Source organism: Pistacia vera, unplaced genomic scaffold (assembly GCF_008641045.1).
Source record: "Pistacia vera cultivar Batoury unplaced genomic scaffold, PisVer_v2 Contig575, whole genome shotgun sequence".
Taxonomy (NCBI): Eukaryota; Viridiplantae; Streptophyta; class Magnoliopsida; order Sapindales; family Anacardiaceae; genus Pistacia; species Pistacia vera.
The window spans coordinates 507,325-527,276 of record NW_022196418.1 but is presented as its reverse complement, the minus strand read 5'-3'; the positions used below and the strand labels follow the sequence as shown (position 1 = coordinate 527,276).

General features: G+C 32.4%; 1 protein-coding gene across 10 annotated transcripts; it reads right to left on the bottom strand.

Annotated features, from left to right (window-relative positions):
- Nucleotides 1–5,935: 5,935 nt before the first annotated feature.
- LOC116109181 (putative pentatricopeptide repeat-containing protein At1g12700, mitochondrial) lies at nucleotides 5,936–19,885 on the bottom strand. 10 transcript variants are annotated; one of them, XM_031395413.1, is made up of 8 exons: nucleotides 8,519–9,857; nucleotides 8,185–8,346; nucleotides 7,921–7,979; nucleotides 7,153–7,671; nucleotides 6,971–7,075; nucleotides 6,769–6,875; nucleotides 6,620–6,695; nucleotides 5,936–6,546 (listed from the first exon to the last, which is right to left on the bottom strand). In XM_031395413.1, exon 1 carries the CDS (start codon nucleotides 9,849–9,851, stop codon nucleotides 8,820–8,822), a length of 1,032 nt encoding a protein of 343 aa, XP_031251273.1. In that variant the 5' UTR covers nucleotides 9,852–9,857; the 3' UTR covers nucleotides 5,936–6,546; nucleotides 6,620–6,695; nucleotides 6,769–6,875; nucleotides 6,971–7,075; nucleotides 7,153–7,671; nucleotides 7,921–7,979; nucleotides 8,185–8,346; nucleotides 8,519–8,819. The 10 variants fall into 10 exon arrangements, with proteins under 10 accessions (XP_031251273.1, XP_031251272.1, XP_031251270.1 ...); XM_031395412.1 differs by having other exon boundaries at nucleotides 8,185–8,327; XM_031395410.1 differs by having other exon boundaries at nucleotides 8,185–9,857.
- Between the last annotated feature and the right edge of the window lie 67 nt (nucleotides 19,886–19,952).

Here is a 19,952-nt window from a genome sequence, read left to right as displayed (position 1 = left end):
CCCTAGGTAGGAGAACTCCCAGTTTCTTGTGATGTCCTTTACGAGTGGAGACTCCTATTGAGGCACAGCTGTCTTTTCGACCCCAATTTATGTACTCCTTGATGGTGTTGACTAAAGTCTAATAATTGTATTGTCATCTTTAAAGTTATGAACTTTCAGCTTGGTTCAAACCATATCAAGGAGACCAACGAGATTAGGGTAACCAATAGTCTCTCTTAGAACTTGGTATTTCGACTCATCTTCCTTTAATCCCCCTATCCAGACAATTTCCTGAATCTTTTCATTCACATGAATGAAATGATTTATGAGTTGCACTCATCCTCTATGTCTCTTAAATCAATATGTGAGTTTGTAGAGTTCTAATCATGTTCATAACCCTTTCCCTTTGAGGGGGTGTTCTAGCAACCATTGCATGTCTATAACGTAACATTTTTCTGTAACAAATACAAAAAAAAACTATTTATTTATCAAATAAATGTTAACTATATTTGATAAATAATATATATACGTGTTTATGGTTTAATAACAAAAATTAGACTCATAACAATATACTAAGTATTCATTTTTATTCCTTATAGCAAAAGAAAAAAAATTAGAATACTTCACGCGCCTCCACGCGCCGCCTAGAAGAGTTCATGTGCCACCACGCGCCACCTAGAAGAGTTCACGCGCCACCACGCACCGGCAGAGATACTCCACTCGCGTGACACGCGCTCACACAGATTCGGGTCGGGTCGGGTCGACCCGTTTCACATTCGCCCGGGTCAATCCTAACCCGAGTTTGACCCGTTGACCTTGTTGACTTTATGGGTCGAGTGTTGACCGGGTTTGACTGACCCGTTTTGTCTTGCGGGTCAGGCGTTGACTGGGTTCGACTAACCCGTTTGACTTTACGGGTCGGGTTTGATTCATTACCGGGTTTGACTAACCCGTTTGGTCATATGGGTCGAGTCTACGGGTCAACTTGACCCATTTTTATTTTGGTTATGGGTTGGGCCGGATAGGATTATGTTGGGTTTGTGAATATAATTAACACAAAAACAAAATTAGTCCAGTGGTTAGGGAATTGGGCTTCAGCCATGGAGATTTAGGTTCAAGTCACACCAACCACGCTGATTTGAATTTTTTTTTCAAAAAAAAGTAAATCAGAAAAAAACCGGCATGTCATTCATAAGGGTAGATCGAAAACGACATGTCGGTTCGTGTCGTTTTCAACCTCTGTCCGGGTTTGCAACTAGGTACTCGACCCGGAAATTAACCCATACGAAACCTGAAACTTCAAAGAGGCATATTTAAGTCATTTTAACTCCATTTTTTATGACTCAAAAACCATTTTCTTCATAATTTCATAAGGAATCTCTTAGTCTAATTATCATTACCAAAAAGACAACTTTTTATGTACAAAATTTGAAAAAAAAATAAGAACTGCATTTATCAACCAATAACATGCTTCAACATTAACAGTATGAATTTAAAACAATATGAACCACGGCTCTGATACCAATGTTGGAAATAACATAGAATAACATATATCCTAACATAATCCCAAGATCATAGTCACCATTGCAATCACATTTGTATATAAATGAACTATAATGAATTACCACAGCATAAATACCTCTTTTCCTTATCTCTGAAGCAACAAAGTTAATCTGGAAGAAAACCCCGAAGTGTAATTTTGTTTTCCAAATTCTAGAGAGAGAGAGCGTATTTTTCTTTGCGTATTGGTGTGTGTTGTAGTGAGTAATGTTTTCTAAAAGAAAAAACCTTCCTTTTATATGGGAACGGTTCGTGAGAAACTGCCTTTGGCAGTTTCCACTTCTCACACCCCTTCATCATGGGTGTATTTATCCAATAAAGAGTGATTAACATAAAGGAAATAGTGAGGAAACTATCCAAGATCTTTGTAGTTCCATTCAAGACCCTAAGAGAGGACTTGACTTATGAAGGATGGTCGATTTAGATCATAGGTCATAAATTATAAATGTTTAATGCAAGAAATATCCTTTGCAATAAAATTTCATGAAATGACCATATAATTGAAGAGTGATATGGAAATGCAAGATGTATGAGAGGATGCATTCTCCACATATCCTTTATAACAGTCAATTTTGAGGACAAAATTTCTTTAAGGGTGGAAGAATGTAATACCCTGTATTTTTTTGTATAGAATTTTATTAAATTTTATTTTGTGATTTTGGGGGGTAAAGTGTTAGATTTTGAAAGTTTTATGAGAGCAAAGTGTAATAGGTGAAACAAGTAAGGACCAAGGTGAAATTTATCAGATATTTTGATGAACAGTGGCCAATCAAAGAAACGAAAAATGGGGAAGAAGGGAACGACGGGGAGAAGAAGCGACAGAGGAGAAAAAGAAGAGAAGAAAGAAAAGAGAGGGAAGAGAGAAAATGGAGAAAAGAAAAGAGAGAAAGAAGAAAGGAAGAAGGGAGAGAACGTAGAGAGAGAGGAGTAGAGAACGATGAAGGTGGTTGGAAAAGTGCCCGCCGGTGAACAAAACTCCGATGATCGGAAAGAGTGGAGAAAGATCAAGCGAATGGGAGGTGAGTAAAGCTTAAAATTTCCCTATTTGACGAATTTTAGTTCAATTGATTTGTGTTGTTCATAATTGAATACAATGGCATGAGACTGAATTAAAATAGGGAGATTGATTTCAATAATTTTATGTGGGTAGAATATACATATTGTTCCTAAACAAAAATGGGTTAAAGATATGATTTTTGATGTAGGGGTTTATTGTGTAAAATCTGTCCATCTGGGATTCCAAAAATTGTTTACATGTTTTGGGTTTTTTTATTGAAGTTGAATTTTGGACATCTTGTTGTAGGCTTTTTGAGGAGTGTTGAAAAATTTATTTCACTCAAAAACTCGAAGGATTGAATTTTATATGGATTTTTGAAGTTGCCTTAACAATTCTGGAATTTTTGTTTTCTGCAGAGCGTATATTTTCGGAAAATGATTTAACGCATCTATTCTTATCCAAATTGAGTGATTTTAAATTATGGTGAATTCTATATGTGACTAGTTTAATTCTGGAGAGTTTTGTGAGGTTTAGATTGAGGATTGAATTGTTATGAATTTTTCAAGTTAGTAACTTCAATTCTGGAAACAGTTGGTAGATTTGAATGAGTTGAAAGAAAATTGTGTTTTAAATAGTTATTGATTCTAAATGACTTGAGAAAATTACGGGAACAACTTATGTGTCTCTAGAAGGCCCCATCAAAATTATGGCTTAAAATGATGAATAGAATTTTTATGAAAAATCTGAGAGTGACCAATGTTCGGTTATAAGACAGTTTTGTTAAAGAAGAAACTAGGTTAATCTTTTGGTGTATGAAGTGCCCAATGAATTTAATAATGAGGTGTTACCTTAGGGGGACTTACGTGTAGATGATTTATTGGATTTTGTGTATAGGGAGGGAAGCGGGGGCATTGTTAGAGGATTTCAATCTTTTTTGACTTAAGGGTCAAGCTCCAAAATTGAGAGTGGAAAATCCAAACCCTAACTTTCATTTTGAATTAATTGTTTGTTATAAACTTCAAATGAGTTGTTTTGGTTTACTATTTATCATAATTTAGTGATTTACTTTATATAAATATGATTCATTGCTAATGTTATTGGTTTACATGAGAAATTGAGTATTTTATTGTTGTTGATAATATAAAAATGGGGCTAAGCTATTATTATGAAATCATGTTGAAAACTTACATTTTAGCCTTATACTGCACATGAGAATTTAATGTTATGTTTTATGTTTTCTTGATGAATGAAGGCATGAAATTTATGTAAACTGGTGAGTTAAAGGTATGTATATTGATGTAGTAGTTTTCAAACCACCATATATAGTACTCATCCCCCTCATGATATTGATTTGATTCTACGCATGCGTATGACATAATTTTGCCGGCCCAAGTGCGTTGAAGGCCCAAGCAAGACATATATCGCTACATATGATTTTGCCGGCTCAAGTGGGTCAAAGGCCCAAGCGAGGCAGATATCGCTACACATGATATTACTGGCCCAAGTGGGTCAAAGGCCCGAGCAAGGCAAATATCGCTACATATGATTTTGCCGACTCAAGTGGGTCAAAGGCCCAAGCAAGACAGATATCGCTAGACATGATTTTGCCAGCCCAAGTAGGTCGAAAGCCCAAGCGAGGCATATATCGCTAGACATGATTTTGTCGGCCTAGGTGGGTCGAAGGCTCGAGCGAGACAGATATCGCTAGACATGATTTTGCCGGCCCAAGTGGGTCGAAGGCCTGAGCGAGGCAGATATCGCTAGACATGATTTTGCCAGCCCAAGTGGGTCGAAGGCCCGAGCGAGGTAGATATCACTACCCATGATATTGTTGGCCCAAGTGGGTTGAAGGCTCGAGCGAGGCAGATATCGCTATACATGATTTTGCCGGCCCAAGTGGGTCGAAGGTCCGAGCAAGGCAAATATTGCTAGACATGATATTGTCGGCCCAAGTGGGTAGAAGGCCCGAGCGAGGCAGATATCGCTAGACATGATTTTGCCAACCCCAGTGGGTCGAAGGCCCGAGCGAGGCAGATATCATTAGACAGGATATGATTGTGCCGATCCGAGCGATGCATGGTCTCGCTATGTCAAAGACTTGAGTGGTGACTGATTTTGCCTAGGAGGATGGATCTAATGGTTCGACCCGCACGATGTTAGATCTTACTAGGTTGGACAGATTTACCCTTGGGTACCAGTTGGATGAGAGTTTTCACATGTGATTAAGAGATGGTTTATATATGTATATGTATATCATGAAATTAAAATGGAAATTTATAAATGCAAGTGCTATTTGTATATGAAATGTTTTTAGAAATGAGATTTTTTAAAGAAAATGAGTATTGATTTGTTACCATAAAAGTTTTCAAAAGAAGTTTTTGCAGTAAGAGATTTCAGCATTGGTTATGAAAGATGGTTTATATTATAAGATGTGTTTATGAAAATGAGATTTTATGAGCTTGAATGTTTTATTGTATATTAAAATATTTTTATTACATACTAACTTATTCTTCACTCACTGAGCATTATAGCTCACATGTCACCTTTTGTTTTTAAATGTTTTTCTTTTCCACCCCACCAAGTCAAGAAGGAGATCGTGCAAAAGAGTGAATCTTACTCAAGCTTGAACTACATGACTTCGTTTCATTATGTGTCATAGTTTTGTTTTATTTTCCATTGCAAAGTTTATATTTTATCATCATATATATAAACTAATATATATATTACTAACTGATACTATACGTTTCATTTCGTAAAAAAATTAGTTGCATTTGTTTATTTACGAATGATGTTATAATTATTTGTGAGAGACAAAAAGGAGTGTATAAATTTTTTTAGCTATAAGAGTTTTATGATGTTTAAACTTCATTATTTTGAAAATTGTTAATTTATCACCCCCCTTCAATTAACTGCACAGAGGTTAAAAAGAGAAATTTGCATTAAATTTGATTGAAAAATAATATTTTGTTCATAGTCAGGAGTCGATTGTTTCTTCAACTTCGTTTTCTTTTTGATAAATTTAATGTATTACAAAAAATACCCAAACAAATTACAAATTAATCCCCAAAAGTTTGAAATACTAAAATACCCCTAGAAAATTAAATTAACCCCTACAGGTTTAAAATATAACAAAAACCCCTTAGAACTTAAACCGGACCGAAGAGATTGCCGGTTCTCGGTCCGACTAGCCGATCCATTGATCTTATCTCATTTACTATTATAGTGTTACATATTAATACAAAATTTGTGGGACAGACACGTGCACTCAATACTACATGCTAACATTTGTGATGTGCACGTCTAAGTGATTATAGAAGATTGCACATGAACAAGTCCCATTGAAAAAGCATCATTGAAATTAAAAACGAAAAAAAAACACAAGTCACAAGTGTATTTACCATGACTATTCTCCAAATCACAAATATACTAATTAATAAAAAAGGTTTCTATTGTAAAAGAAAGCATTAAATTCTTAAGAGTAGAATCTGAAGATTCTAATGCCAACGTAATGCATCATGTAATACTGCATAAGATCTGAAGTTGAACTCTTGTCAATTAGCTTTTCAGGATACAACTTGAAAATTATGGTATTAGTCTCAATTAGCTTTGCTTTGCTATCTCTATTCTGAAGTCATCCCAAGAGGCCATCCATGATCACAATCTTGCTTATCCATCTCCAAGGCATCAGATCTATGATTGTATTGACTTGGAGCATTTTTGGATGTTCTCGTTGATTCCGCAAGACTCCTGGCTTGTTCCTCTGAAGAAGCAATACATTCATTTTCTGTCGAAGTTGAAGTTGTCAGTGCTCATCAACAAATGCAAGAAACTTATCCCTTTGATCTTGACAGAGAGATGCTCAAATCCCATGAGGCAGCAGCGACGAATAAACTCTTTTGCGTCACTGATCTCATGACTAGTTACCGTTGGCTACTGTGAACACCCTGGTAGAGCCTCAAGAGAATCATCAAGCATATTCTCATGTTTTGCAAAGAAGATCCTTGCATCACCTGTAGTTGAGAATGAATGCATACAGAAGTGAAAGCATATTTCCTGATCAAGATATGAGAGGAAATGAATTACCTCACTCTCCAGATGGGTTGAAGGTACAGAGCTAGCAAGGTTCAGCAGACTTATCTAGGAGGGGAGGAATCTACACCTGCAATAAATGAAGTTAAAAGAAACTGAGCCTAAATAATTTTCATTCATTTATTGGAAGGGGAGAAAGTTACCATGGTTAAAGGAGGTGTAGTAGGTTGTACTGAGGCAGCAGAATCTTGGTCTTGGAATGTAGAAGAAATGGGAGCTAGTCCTGGTGCCAATTCCATTGCAGGCTCATCTATCAAAATGACAAAAAAAAAAAAAAAAAAAAAATGATATGTTAGTTGAGATACAAATTGAAGTGAACATAAAGCAATTAAGGAAAGAAATTACCTGCAGTTTCCTCAACTAAAAGGTTCCTGACTTCCGCTGTCTTATCGACAGTTGCTACTTCTTGATCAGACTCAATGATTCTAGTCAAGGCTTCTGATGGTGGAGCTATTTTCAAGAAAAAAGCAGTTTGGATAATCTAATATACAAACTAATACACACAAGAAGAAGCCTGGAAAATTTACCTGCAACATCTATTATATCATTTCAGCAGCAAGCAATTCCATTGCCTTCAAGATTAGAGCCAGGATTTTCAGTTGTTCAGAGGGCTGGTTCAAGTGAGCCAACATCATGCTCTTCTTCTATTTTACTGTCCTCGTGGGCAGGTTCAGGATCTTGAGTGTCTGCAATTACTTCCGGAATCTATTCAATAACCACAGTTGTTCTGATGGAGTCTCAAGCAGCAACAAGCTGTTCTTTTTCTTGACAATAGTATACAAAAATGAGGGTTAAGGATCAATTACATTTCGAAACACAATTGAACATGCTTTAGAATGAAATTTTCAGTTCCCTTTTACTGGTCCTTTCTTTAAAACATTCCAATGATTACTTTCTGCTTACACAAACAATTGTTTTCAGTTCACTAATAGTCTAATTTTGTATGAAAAACTACATCATCGAAAGGATATTTATTCTTCCACACAATTCCTTTCATTTGCTTGATCAATGCAATTTTGTAACAAAACCAGCCCTCTAGCAATCCACTATTTGGCATCCATGAAATGAAAAGAAGAGCAAAGAAGTCAAAAGCAAGCAAAAAACACAATACAAGGCTTCAGTAATAATGCATGTTCAATGGTTCTGATTCATTCAGCACAGCCCCAGAATTACATACTCTAAAATTAGTGAATCCTAATTTTGGATTTTATATGTACAAATACATACATGATTTCATAATATTTTTAAAATTATTTTACTTAACTAAAAAAACCTGTAATATTGTCAACACTTACAACAGTTGACCTTTTTAGCAGGCCATCTTTCATCTCTGAAACAAATCCTTACATTCTTCCTGCAAAAAATACTACTGGAGTAACTATTTGCTTTGCAAATAGATCATCACTGGAAACCATTTTGGGAAAAAAAGTTGAAAAATCAACATTTTGTCACTCTTATACAAAACTAGTTTTCTAGTTGCCTTAAAAGTACCAATAGTTTCACTTCAATATCTCCATTTTTTGAAAGGAAAGCTGTATGTGTTCTAACAATATTGTTACCTTAGTGAAGTCATCATCCGACAACTTGTTGATCGATATCTCTTTTTGTGTCTTTGTCTGAATTATGCTTGAGGTTCTCTTGGTGCTTATAATCATGCAGCTTGTCAAGTAAATGGTTAATCGGCACATCCACCAATTTACGTCTGCAATAAATTTTAATAACTGACAAAACCAATGATCCAATGAAATCTATAAACATTTAAAACTGATTTAGATCTAAAAAACAGACTTATAGCATAGTTAAAAGCCTATTAATGGCAAATGGCTAGCACTAGACCTTGTCCTTCAAGGTTTAAAAAGGTAACACCGTTATATAAGATAAAGGGAATCTTACCCAAGTCCATTTTTAGACCATGCTGCTTCATAGATTCCACTGACAGTTTGAAATCCCATATCAACCAAATCTTCATGGATCATTGTTACAATAACTGCATGTATGACAGCAGAACATATTTCTCTTGACAGCAATGTTCTCATGTCAACTGCATTCTTCTTACGGCAACAAAGATAACGTCTTTCTGCAGCTGGCTGAAGCTTTTGCAGTTTCATATTTCAATGATGTCAAATAATGCTCTCCTGACAAGGATACTGCTCTGAAAAAGTGAACCACTGGATAAATTTTTATCATGAAAACTTCAAATTGGCTTTTGGACAGGAAATGAAGGAAGCAAGTTCAAACATTCACGATATTTTTTGTCCTTCATTAGTAACTGCATGATTAAGGACATTGTACATTCATTTGGCCTAACATTTGTCTCTGCCATCCTATGAAGGAGTTCAACAACTTTTTGTGTCTCATTATTCTTGAGGAAACCAAATATAAGGGTATTAAATGTGACTACATTTGGAGCACAACCTTTTTCCTCCATATGTGACAACAACTCAATTGCCTTTTCTCGTTGTCCATTTTTACAAAGCATATTGATCAAGATGGTATATATTACAACGTTTGGACTAATTCCCAAACTCTTCATTTCCAAATACAATTCTCTCGCCTTCTTAACTAATCCAGCCTTACAAAGACCATCAATTATAGTGGAATAAGTAACAGCATCTGGCCTACAAATAACAGCATATTCTTCATTTCCCTTAGTCATTTCTTCAAGCAACTTAATGGCAAGACTTATCTTCCCTGTTTTACACAATCCATTAATTAAAAGGTTGTAAGTATAAATGTTAGGAACCACACCTCTCTGAATCATAAGCTCCAACAACATATTTGCTTCATCTAATTTCCCTTTCTTGCAACGTTCATCCATGAGCACACTAAACGTCACCACAGAAGGCCACACACCTTGATCCATCATTGCAATAAATAGATTTTTACCCTTCTCCCATTCTCCCGCACAATACAAACCATGGATTAGAGTGGTATAAGTGACCACATTTGGACTAATTCCCGAACTCTTCATTTCCAAAAACAATTCTCTAGCCTTCTCAATTAATCCAGCCTTACAAAGACCATCAATTATAGTACTATAAGTAACAACATCTGGCCTACAAATAACACCAGATTTTTTATTCCCCTTAGCTATTTCTTCATGCAACTTAATGGCAACACTTATCTTCCCTGTTTTACACAATCCATCAATCAAAGTGTTGCAAGTGATCACAGTAGGCCTACAACCAACAGCAACCATTTTCTTAAACAATTCCATATACTCCATAATCTTCCCCTCTACACACAGACCTTTGATCAAACATTTAAAAGTCACAGCATTTGGGCTGAAACCCCTCTTCAAAATCTCTCCCAAAACCGCAAAACCATCGAAAACCCTTTTGATATTACAGAAGCAATTAATCAAAACGTTCAAAGACATTAAATCTGGAGACAACCCAGTTGAATTCAACCACTTATAAAGCGAAATCACTTCATAATACTGCTTCTTCTTTGCAAGTGCACTAAACAAAATAGTGAATGATGAAATTGGAGAGATGGGTTGCGAATTAATCATGTAATGAAAAAAGTACAATGCTTCATTCAGAGTAAAGTTACCTGATCGACAATTTTCTTTGAGGAATTTAGCAAGTGAGGATCGTTTAAGGGGTTTTCCGAAACAATACAAAACTTCATTTTTGGAGCTTGAAGTTGTGAGGTTGTGTGAGTGAGCTAACAAAGATGAAATATTACCTTTCAGAGATGGGTTTTGAGAGATTGAAGACGACCGAAATGGGGATCTCAAAGCCATGTATGAAGAGTGTTTTTGTGGGTGGTTTACTTTTTCCGAAGTAAGGTCATCGCAAATGCATTAAAAGAGAAATGTTATGACAAATTCCAGAGACAACAAGGTTTTCAAAATTGCAAGCTTATGTCAAGTATCGATCTTTCCATCACAAACCACCTTCATGATTTCGAAAATTGTTCACTTAGCGCCCTGAAGGTTAAAAATGTAGATCAGGCTCAGGTGTCGATGGTTGGTTTTCGGTTTGAAAAATAACAACAAACAAAAATAGTTGTAATGCGCTAGATTATCAAATCTATCATGGTGGATTATTCTTTAATTAAACTATCAAATCATGTTGTTAAATGTTAGACGTATTAGGGGTGAGCGGTTCCGGGTACCCTGCACTTTTCCAGAGAACCGGAACCGGAACCGTACAGTACAGGTTCCCAAAAAAAGGAACCGGAATCGGAACCGCACAGTACAGGTTCTTCAATTCAAGGAACCGGAACCTAAAATGTAGGTTCCGGTTCCTTTCCAGGGTACCCAGTAAAAAATCAATTACCCCCCTATTAGTTTAAAAAATAACAAAAACACCTTATAAGTTTACAAATACACCCCTAACAAATTTTCGTTATTCATTCATTTGTGTCCAATGTAACTCATAACCTGTAATCTCTAAGCAACACTTGAATTCAATCAATTCATCACAATTCACATAATATTCGTCAATCAAAACCAAAACACAAACAATTATTCATCACAATTCACATAATAACTTCACCAAAATCATTTAAATAAACAACAATTCTTAATACATTACTAACATGCCATTTGCCAGGGGTCTATTTGATAAGTTATAAATTATTAATTTTATAAATTTATTAATTTAATGTTATAAGGGTTAATTGGTATTTATAATATGCCAATAAATTTAGTAAATTTATATTAGAAACAAGTAATGTTTAATTAAATAAGTGATCATACTACAATGTAAATTGTAATGTTATAATATTAAGTGATCATACTACAAGTAAATTGTAAGTTATAATTAATAAGTAATATATTATTTAATTATAATGTAATATATAATTATTAATTGTTAATCATTTAATTAGTATTATAATATTGTTTATAATAGAATGTTATAATTAATTAATAATCATACCATAATTTATAATATAAGTTATAATTAAAATTTAATAATTCGATTAAATATTGTGCAAATTAGTAAATTATTAATGTTTATATATAATGTCATATATCAATTAAGTAATCATTTAATTATGTATGTTATATTAATTAATGATCATACTATAATAGTATAGTAATGTTATAATGAATTAAGTAATCATACTACAAATCTATAATTTAATATTATAATTAATTAAATTTCAAATCATTTAATTAATATACTAATGTTTATAATGGAATGTTATAATTGATTAGTAATCATATTACAAATATATAAAGTAATGTTATAATTAAAAATTTTTAATCGTTTAATTAAGTATGTATAGTATAGTAGATTACTAATGTTTAATGTAATGTTATAAATTCATAACTAATTAAGTAATTATGTAATCATTTAACTAATAATTTTATAATTAAGTAAGTGATCATAATATATGTAATTTAATATATAATTTTTGAGTAATTATTTAACTATAATATGCTTAATTAATGTTTATAAGGTATGTTTAATTAATTAAATTTCTTATCATTTATTAAGTATTGTGCTATGTTTATGTAGTAAATTAGTAATTACTATGTTAAAATATAATATCATCACTCATAATCATTAAGTAATTATTTAATTATGTAATGTTATATTATTTATGATCATACTATAAATAGTATAATGTATGTTTATAATGAATAAGTATCATACTACAAATCTATAATTTAATATTATAATTAATTAAATTTCAAATCATTTAATTAATATACTAAGGTTTATTGGAATGTTAAATTGATTAAGTAATCATATTACAAATATATAAATAAGTTATACTTATAAATTTTAATCGTTTAATTAGTAATGCAATAGTATAGTAAATTACTAATGTTTATAATGTAATGTATAAATTCATAACTAATTAAGTAATTATGTAATCATTTAACTATATATGCTATAATAAGTAAGTAATCATATAATGTAATATTATAATATTAAATTTAATTGAGTAATTATTTAACTATAATGTATGCTTAATTAATGTTTATAATGAAATGTTTATGAGATATGTTATAATTATTAATTTCTTATCATTCAATTAAGTATTGTGCTAAGTTTTATATGTAATTATATTACTTGTTTAAAATATAATATCATAACTCATATCAATTAAGTAATTATTTAATTATGTAATGTTATATTACTTATAGATCATATATAATAGTATAATGTAATGTTATAATGAATTAAATATTTCTATAAATCTATATTTAATATTATAATTAATTAAATTTCAAATCATTTGATTAATATACTAATGTTTATAATAGAATGTTATAATGATTAAGTAATTATATATAAAATATAAGGTATGTTATAATTAATTAAATTTTAATCGTTTAATTAAGTAATGTAATAATATAGTAAATTAGTAAATTACTAATGTTTATAATGTAATGTTATAAATTCATAACTATTATGTAATTATGTAATCATTTAACTATGTAATGCTATAAAGTAAGTATGATCATAATATATAATGTAATATAATAATATTATATTTAATTGAGTAATTATTAACATAATGTAATGTTTAATTAGTGTATAATGAAATATTTATAAGGTAATGTTATAATTATTAAATTTCTTATCATTCAATTAATATATGTGCTAATATTTATGTAGCAAATTAGTAATTACTAATGTTTAAAACATAATATCATAACTCTAATCAATTAAGTAATTATTTAATTATGTAATGTTATAATTAATTATATAATCATACTATAATGTAATGTTATAGTGAATTAACTATTAATAATCATACTATAAATTTTAATGTAATTTATAATTATTAAATGATTTTTAATCATTTAATAAGTTTGTACTAATGTTTATAATAAAGTCAATTAATTAAGTATAATCAATTATGTAATGCTATATTAATTATACTATAAATCAATTAAGTAATGTTATAAAATTATAATTAATTAAGTAATCATTTAACTATAATGTAATGTTATAATTGATTAAGTATGATATTTAACTAGTAATTAAATTTATTAATGTTTATCAATTTATCATTATATATTTAATTACTAATTTATTATAGATATACTTGAGACTTGATAATTGAAGTAAATAACTAATATATATTACTCAATCAAATATACTATTTTATTCAAAAATAATTCTTTTAATAACATTAAAAATGTAAAACACTCTTAATTGGATCATATCCAATTATTCACTTAATTGATCAAAACTTTAATATTAATATATTATAATATATTAAAGCTTTTAATATGGTGTATTTATATGTAATAAGTATAATTTATTCGTATATTTATTTAATTAGGTTATTCTAAAAATTTAACTTTTTCTATTTTAATTTTTTTTATATGTAAAAAATAAGAAACTCCCCCATTATTTATATTTCACAAATATTTCATTATAGTCTAGGTTCCAAAATAGTTCTAAACAGGTTCCAAAACAGTTCCTAATTAGGTTCCAAACGGTTCCAAACGGTTCCAAAGATTCCAACAGGTTCAAAACATTCCAAAACAGTTCCAACAGGTTCCAAAACAGGTTCCAACCAGGTTCCAAACAGGTTCCAAAACAGTTCCACCAAACAGGATACCCCCTACAGTTCCAAACAGGGTACCCTTTTTACAGGTTCCGGTTCCGGTTCCGGTTCCTCCAAGGGGTAAGAACCGGAACCGGAACCGCACAGTAGCGGTTCCAAAAAATTGGAACCGGAACCTACCCGCACAGTGCAGGTTCTGGATAGGTTCCGGTTCCGGTTCCGGTTCTTACCCCCGGTTCCGGTTCTACCCGCTACCCGTGCTCACCCCTAAGACGTATGGTATATTCTTGTGCTATATATTAGAAATATTGGATTTATTATTTTATTAACGGTATAATTGGTAAATTATTGAATTTTATGATTGGCTTTATACTTTAAATAAAACCTGGACATATCGGGAAATTGTGATTATTGAGTTGGATATATACGTCCGCACCTCATAATAATACGTATTTAAAATTTTTTGAAAACACTATTTCGCCCTCGCTTTTGTTGAAGAAAAGAAATTTTTTTTTTTTTTTTTGAACTAGTGAATTTTATTTTAATTAAAAGATTATTTAGTTTAGTTAACAACAATAGGGTTAAGACTTAAAAGTAACTAGTGTTTGGTTAATTTTAATTATGGGTGGATTAAATTCACCCCTGTTTGGTTAATTTTGAAATGATCATAATGCTCTGAAACTGTGAAAATAATTTAATATTATTAGTGATGAGGGCTATTTTGTAATGATTTTAAGCGTAACAAAACATCATTAGTAGATTTTAAAGTTTCCCCAAAAAAAAAAAAAAATAGAGTAAACGACATATTCCCACCCAAGGTTTGACGAAATCCCAAGTTAGTACCATTGGTTCCATTTATTCCAGATTCTCACCCTTAAAGTAACAATGTTATGAATTTTTAGGGCTTAGAGGGTGCAATTACCATAATGCCCTTAACCCTAAATTAATAAATTATGTTTTAACCCCTAAATTAGTAGAGTTATAACTTACCATTTTATTTTCAAATTATATCAAAAACACCCTCGGTCACTACACATCGAACCCCTTGGTCACCTCCATCACCTTCCCCGTAGTCCGTCGTCCAAAACCCCTCTGGTTCCCTACTCATTTGCCCCTCCAATCATCAGCGCTGTTAGGCTTAGGGTTTCGGTGTTCTTCACCGGATTCTGATAGATTCCGACGGCGAAAATCCAATTGGACACCACCAATGCAACCACCGTCTCCAAATCTATAAAACCCCTATGTCCTCAGCAACCCTTTCGTCATCGTTCGTCGGCCGAGGGTTCATGTTCATCGGCCGTTTTTCGATGCTGTGGCCAGCGATCGGCGAGTGATGAGGGGTTGTGAATGGTATGGTTTTGTAGAGGGGAGGATGAGGGTTCAAATGGTGGTAATAAGGGTGATTTTAGGTGGAAGAATCGCCGGAAAAAAGAGCGAAAAACGTTGGGAACGATGGCTGCTAATGTGCGGGGGAGGATTGTTAGAAGCGGTGGTCTGCTAACATGCGCCGCCCTTGTAAAATGACCAATTTACCTCTTTATCGTTACATCAAACATTTTTCTGTCACTTTAAGGGTGGGAATATGAAATAAATGGAACCAATGGTACTAACTTGGGATTTCGTCAAACCTTGGGTGGGAATGTCGTTTACTCAAAAAAATATAACATGTTGGTATTTGAAAATTTTCAAAAGCTTAATTAATAAGAGAGTTAAATTAATATTTTCCTTTTCAGAAAAAAATTAATTGCTTTTATTTGATAAATTTGAGATTTCAATAGTATTTATAGCTCTCCAAAATAGCAGGCCCAAGCTAGAGGAAAAATATAATGGCAAATTAGTAAAGTAATAGATGGTCCACTTTTTCTTTTTTCTCTTTTAACTCAAACGTCAAAAAAATTAATTAAATTTCATTGATCTTTTGACCCTTTTTTTCTTATTTTTTCTAGAAAATAAACTTGGAAGAGGAAATACAATGAACCAATAAAATAGTTCCTAATTAAGATTAATCTATAATATTTAGATATATGCGTTGAACAACTTCTTCATATAATAGTTTTTTCTTTTAGTTTTATTTGATTTTCTTATGTTTTATAGGAATTTCATTTTATAAAGTTAAGTTATTTTGATTAATAAACTTATAAAATTTTCCGTTCGAAATTTTCTGTCATGGATTCGATATTATTTCGTGGACTAAAAAATTATCACTTATATATTCAAACTTCTATGCTAAAAGATATCTAATATTTAATCTTATTCTGTTATGTTAATAATGTTACATGTTTTATGTAATATCCTAAAATTTTCAAAATGATTTATCAACTTATGTAATTACTTTATCAAGTCATTTATTACATGTCAATTACCAATTCAATACCGATTTTTATTAATTACTGATAATAATAATTATCGATTCTGTATTGGGTTAGAAAGTCCAATGAATTGGGGCAGGTCAAAGAATGAAACCCATTAAGGGTGGTGGATTTAGAATTATTTGAGAAAATGTTCAAGAGGCTTGAGTGCATGTTAAACAGGCCCAGAATTATATAAATATAGATAGATTATCAGATTTTTTATACAAGTTTATGTGATAAAGTTTTGCATGATATTGATAAGAAGTTACTTATGATAGATTTTATAAAACCATCACAGTGATAACATTATTATTATCACAATAATATAAAAAAATTGAAATACTGATAAAACTTATATCAATTGATAAATGAATTATTAACTTAGTAAATATTATTACGAAATGACTTATAATATTTTTGTAATAATCAATAATTAGCTATATAAATTGGAAGAAATTTATTTTAAAATATTGAAATACTGATTTCCAGAACATTGATCTTATCCCATTTGTGACGTGCACGCCTGAGTGATTATAGAAGATCGTACATGAACAAGTCCCATTGAAAAAGCATCATTGAAATTAAAAAAAAAAAAAAAAAAGTCACCATGACTATTCTCCAATCACTCTTGTTCATGCACAAATCTACTAATTAACAAAAAAGGTTTCTATTGTAAAAGAAAGCATTAAATTCTTAAAGTATGGTATCAATCTCAATTAGCTTTGCTATGTCTATTCTGAAGTTATCCCAAGAGGCATCAATGCCATCCATGATGTGATCACAATCTTGCTTATCCTTCTCCAAGGCATCAGATCTATGATTGTATTGACTCAGAGCATTTTTGGATGTTCTCGATGATTCCACAAGACTCCTGGCTTGTTCCTCTAAAGAAGCAATACATTCATTTTCTGTTGAAGTTGAAGTTGTCAATGCTCATCAACAAATGCAAGAAACTTATCCCTTTGATCTTGACAAATGAGATGCTCAAATCAATAAACTCTTTTGCATCACAGATCTTACCGTTGGCTGCTGTGAACACCACCTGTAGTTGAGAATGCATATTTCTTGATCAAGATATGATAAGCAATGAATTACCTCACTCTCTAGATTGGTCAGAGTAACTACGAAGAATACAGCAATATGTCAGTGAATCAGGAACAAATAATTCTGGCGCAGATAATTATCAGTGTAATGCAGAATGGATAGTTTCCTATTGGAATCGGAAGAATATATCCTAAAGGGAGTAACCTGGAGAGTAAAAATACTATCTATTAGACATTATTACTACCAGCGTTTTGTCCAACAATTCTCACCACCACAAATCTACAAGTAAATGGGTAATCGGCACATCCACCAATTTATGTCTGCAATAAATTTTAATACCTGACAAAACCAATGATCCAATGAAATCTATAAACATTTCAAACTGATTTTGATCTAGAAAACAGACTTATAGCATAGTTAAAAGCCTATTAATGGCAAATGGCTAGCACTATGCCTTGTCCTTCAAGGTTTAAAAAGGTAACACCGTTATATAAGATAAAGGGGATCTTACCCAAGTCCATTTTTAGACCATGCTGCTTCATAGATTCCACTGACAGTTTGAAATCCCATATCAACCAAATCTTCATGGATCATCGTTACAATAACTGCATGTATCACGGCAAAACATATTTCTCTTGACAGCAATGTTCTCATGTCAACTGCATTCTTCTTACGGTAACAATCATACAGTCTTTCTGCAGCTGGCTGAGGCTTTTGCAGTTTCATATTTCAATGATGTCAAATAATGCTCTCCTGACAAGGATACTGCTCTGAAAAAGTGAACCACTCCATAAATTTTTATCATGAAAACTTCAATTTCGCTTTTGGACAGGAAATTGAGAAAGCTGGTTCAAACATTCACGATAATTTTCGGCCTTCATTAGTAATTGCATGACTAAGGACATTGTACAATCAGTCGGCTTCACATTTCTCTCCGCCATCTTATGAAGGAGTTCAACAACTTTTGGTATCTTATTATTCTTGAGGAAACCGAACATTAGGGTATTAAACGTGATTACATTTGGAGCACAACCTTTTTCCTCCATATGTGACAGCAACTCATTTGCCTTTTCTAGTTGTCCATTATTACAAAGCATATTGATCAAAACGTTATAAGCGACTACGTTTGGAGTAGTTCCCGAACTCTTCATTTCGAAATACAAGTCTATCGCCTTCTTAACTAATCCAACCTTCCAAAGACCATCAATTATAGTAGTATAAGTAACAACATCTGGCCTACAAATAACACCAGATTCTTCATTTCCCTCAGCCAATTCTTCAAGCAACTTAATGGCAGGACTTATCTTCCCTGTTTTACACAATCCATTCATTAAAATGTTGTAAGTACGAACGTTAGGAACCACACCTCTCTGAATCATAAGCTCCAACAACCTATTTGCTTCGTGCAATTTCCCTTTCTTGCAACGTTCATCTATGAGCACATTAAACGTCACCACAGAAGGCCACACACCTTGATCTATCATTTCAATAAATAAACTTCTACCCTTCTCCCAATCACCCACACAACAAAAACCATGAATTAAAGTGTTATAAGTGACTGTGTCTGGACTGACTCCAGAACCCTTAATTTCCAAAAACAATTTTCTAGCCTTCTCAATTAATCCAGCCTTACAAAGACCATCAATTATAATAGTATAAGTAACAACATCTGGCCTACAAATAACACCAGATTTTTTATTCCCATCTACCATCTCTTCAAGCAACTTAATGGCAACACTTATCTTCCCCGTTTTACACAATCCATCAATCAAAGTGCTGTAACTGATCACATCAGCCCTACAACCAGCAGCAACCATTTTCTGAAACAATTCCATCGACTCCACAATCTTTCTCTCTACACACAGACCTTTGATCAAACAAGTAAAAGTCACAGCATTTGGGCTGAAACCCTTCTTCAGAATCTCCCCAAAAACTGCAAAACCATCTGAAACCCTTTCAACTTTACACAAGCAATGCATCAAAACGTTCAAAGAAAATAGATCTGATGACAACCCAGTTGAATTCAACCACTTATAAAGCGAAATCACTTCATAATAATGCTTCTTGTTTGCCAGTGCACGAAACAAAGTAGCGAATGATGAAATTGGAGAGATGGGTTGCGAATTAATCATGTAATGAAAAAAGTACAATGCTTCATTCAGAGTAAAGTTACCTGATCGACAATTTTCTTTGAGAAATTTAGCAAGTGAGGATCGTTCAAGGGGTTTTTCGAAAGAATACAAAACTTCATTATTGGAGCTTGAAGTTGTGAGGTTGTGTAAGTGAGCTAACAAAGATGAAATATTACCTTTCAGAGATGGGGTTTGTGAGATTGAAGACGAACGAAATGGGAATCTCAAAGCCATGTATGAAGAGTGTTTTTGTGGGTGGATTACTATTTCCGAAGTAAGGTCATTGAAATGGCAAATGCATTAAAAGAGAAATGT

Coding starts and splice junctions, on each gene's coding strand:
- LOC116109181 (XM_031395405.1), bottom strand. CDS start 19,871: ATGGCTTTGAGATTCCCATTTCGTTCGTCTTCAATCTCACAAACCCCA. Junction 19,439..19,813: donor ACAAACCCCATCTCTGAAAG/GTAATATTTCAT, acceptor ATGGTTTTGCAG/TTTTTGGGGAGATTCTGAAG.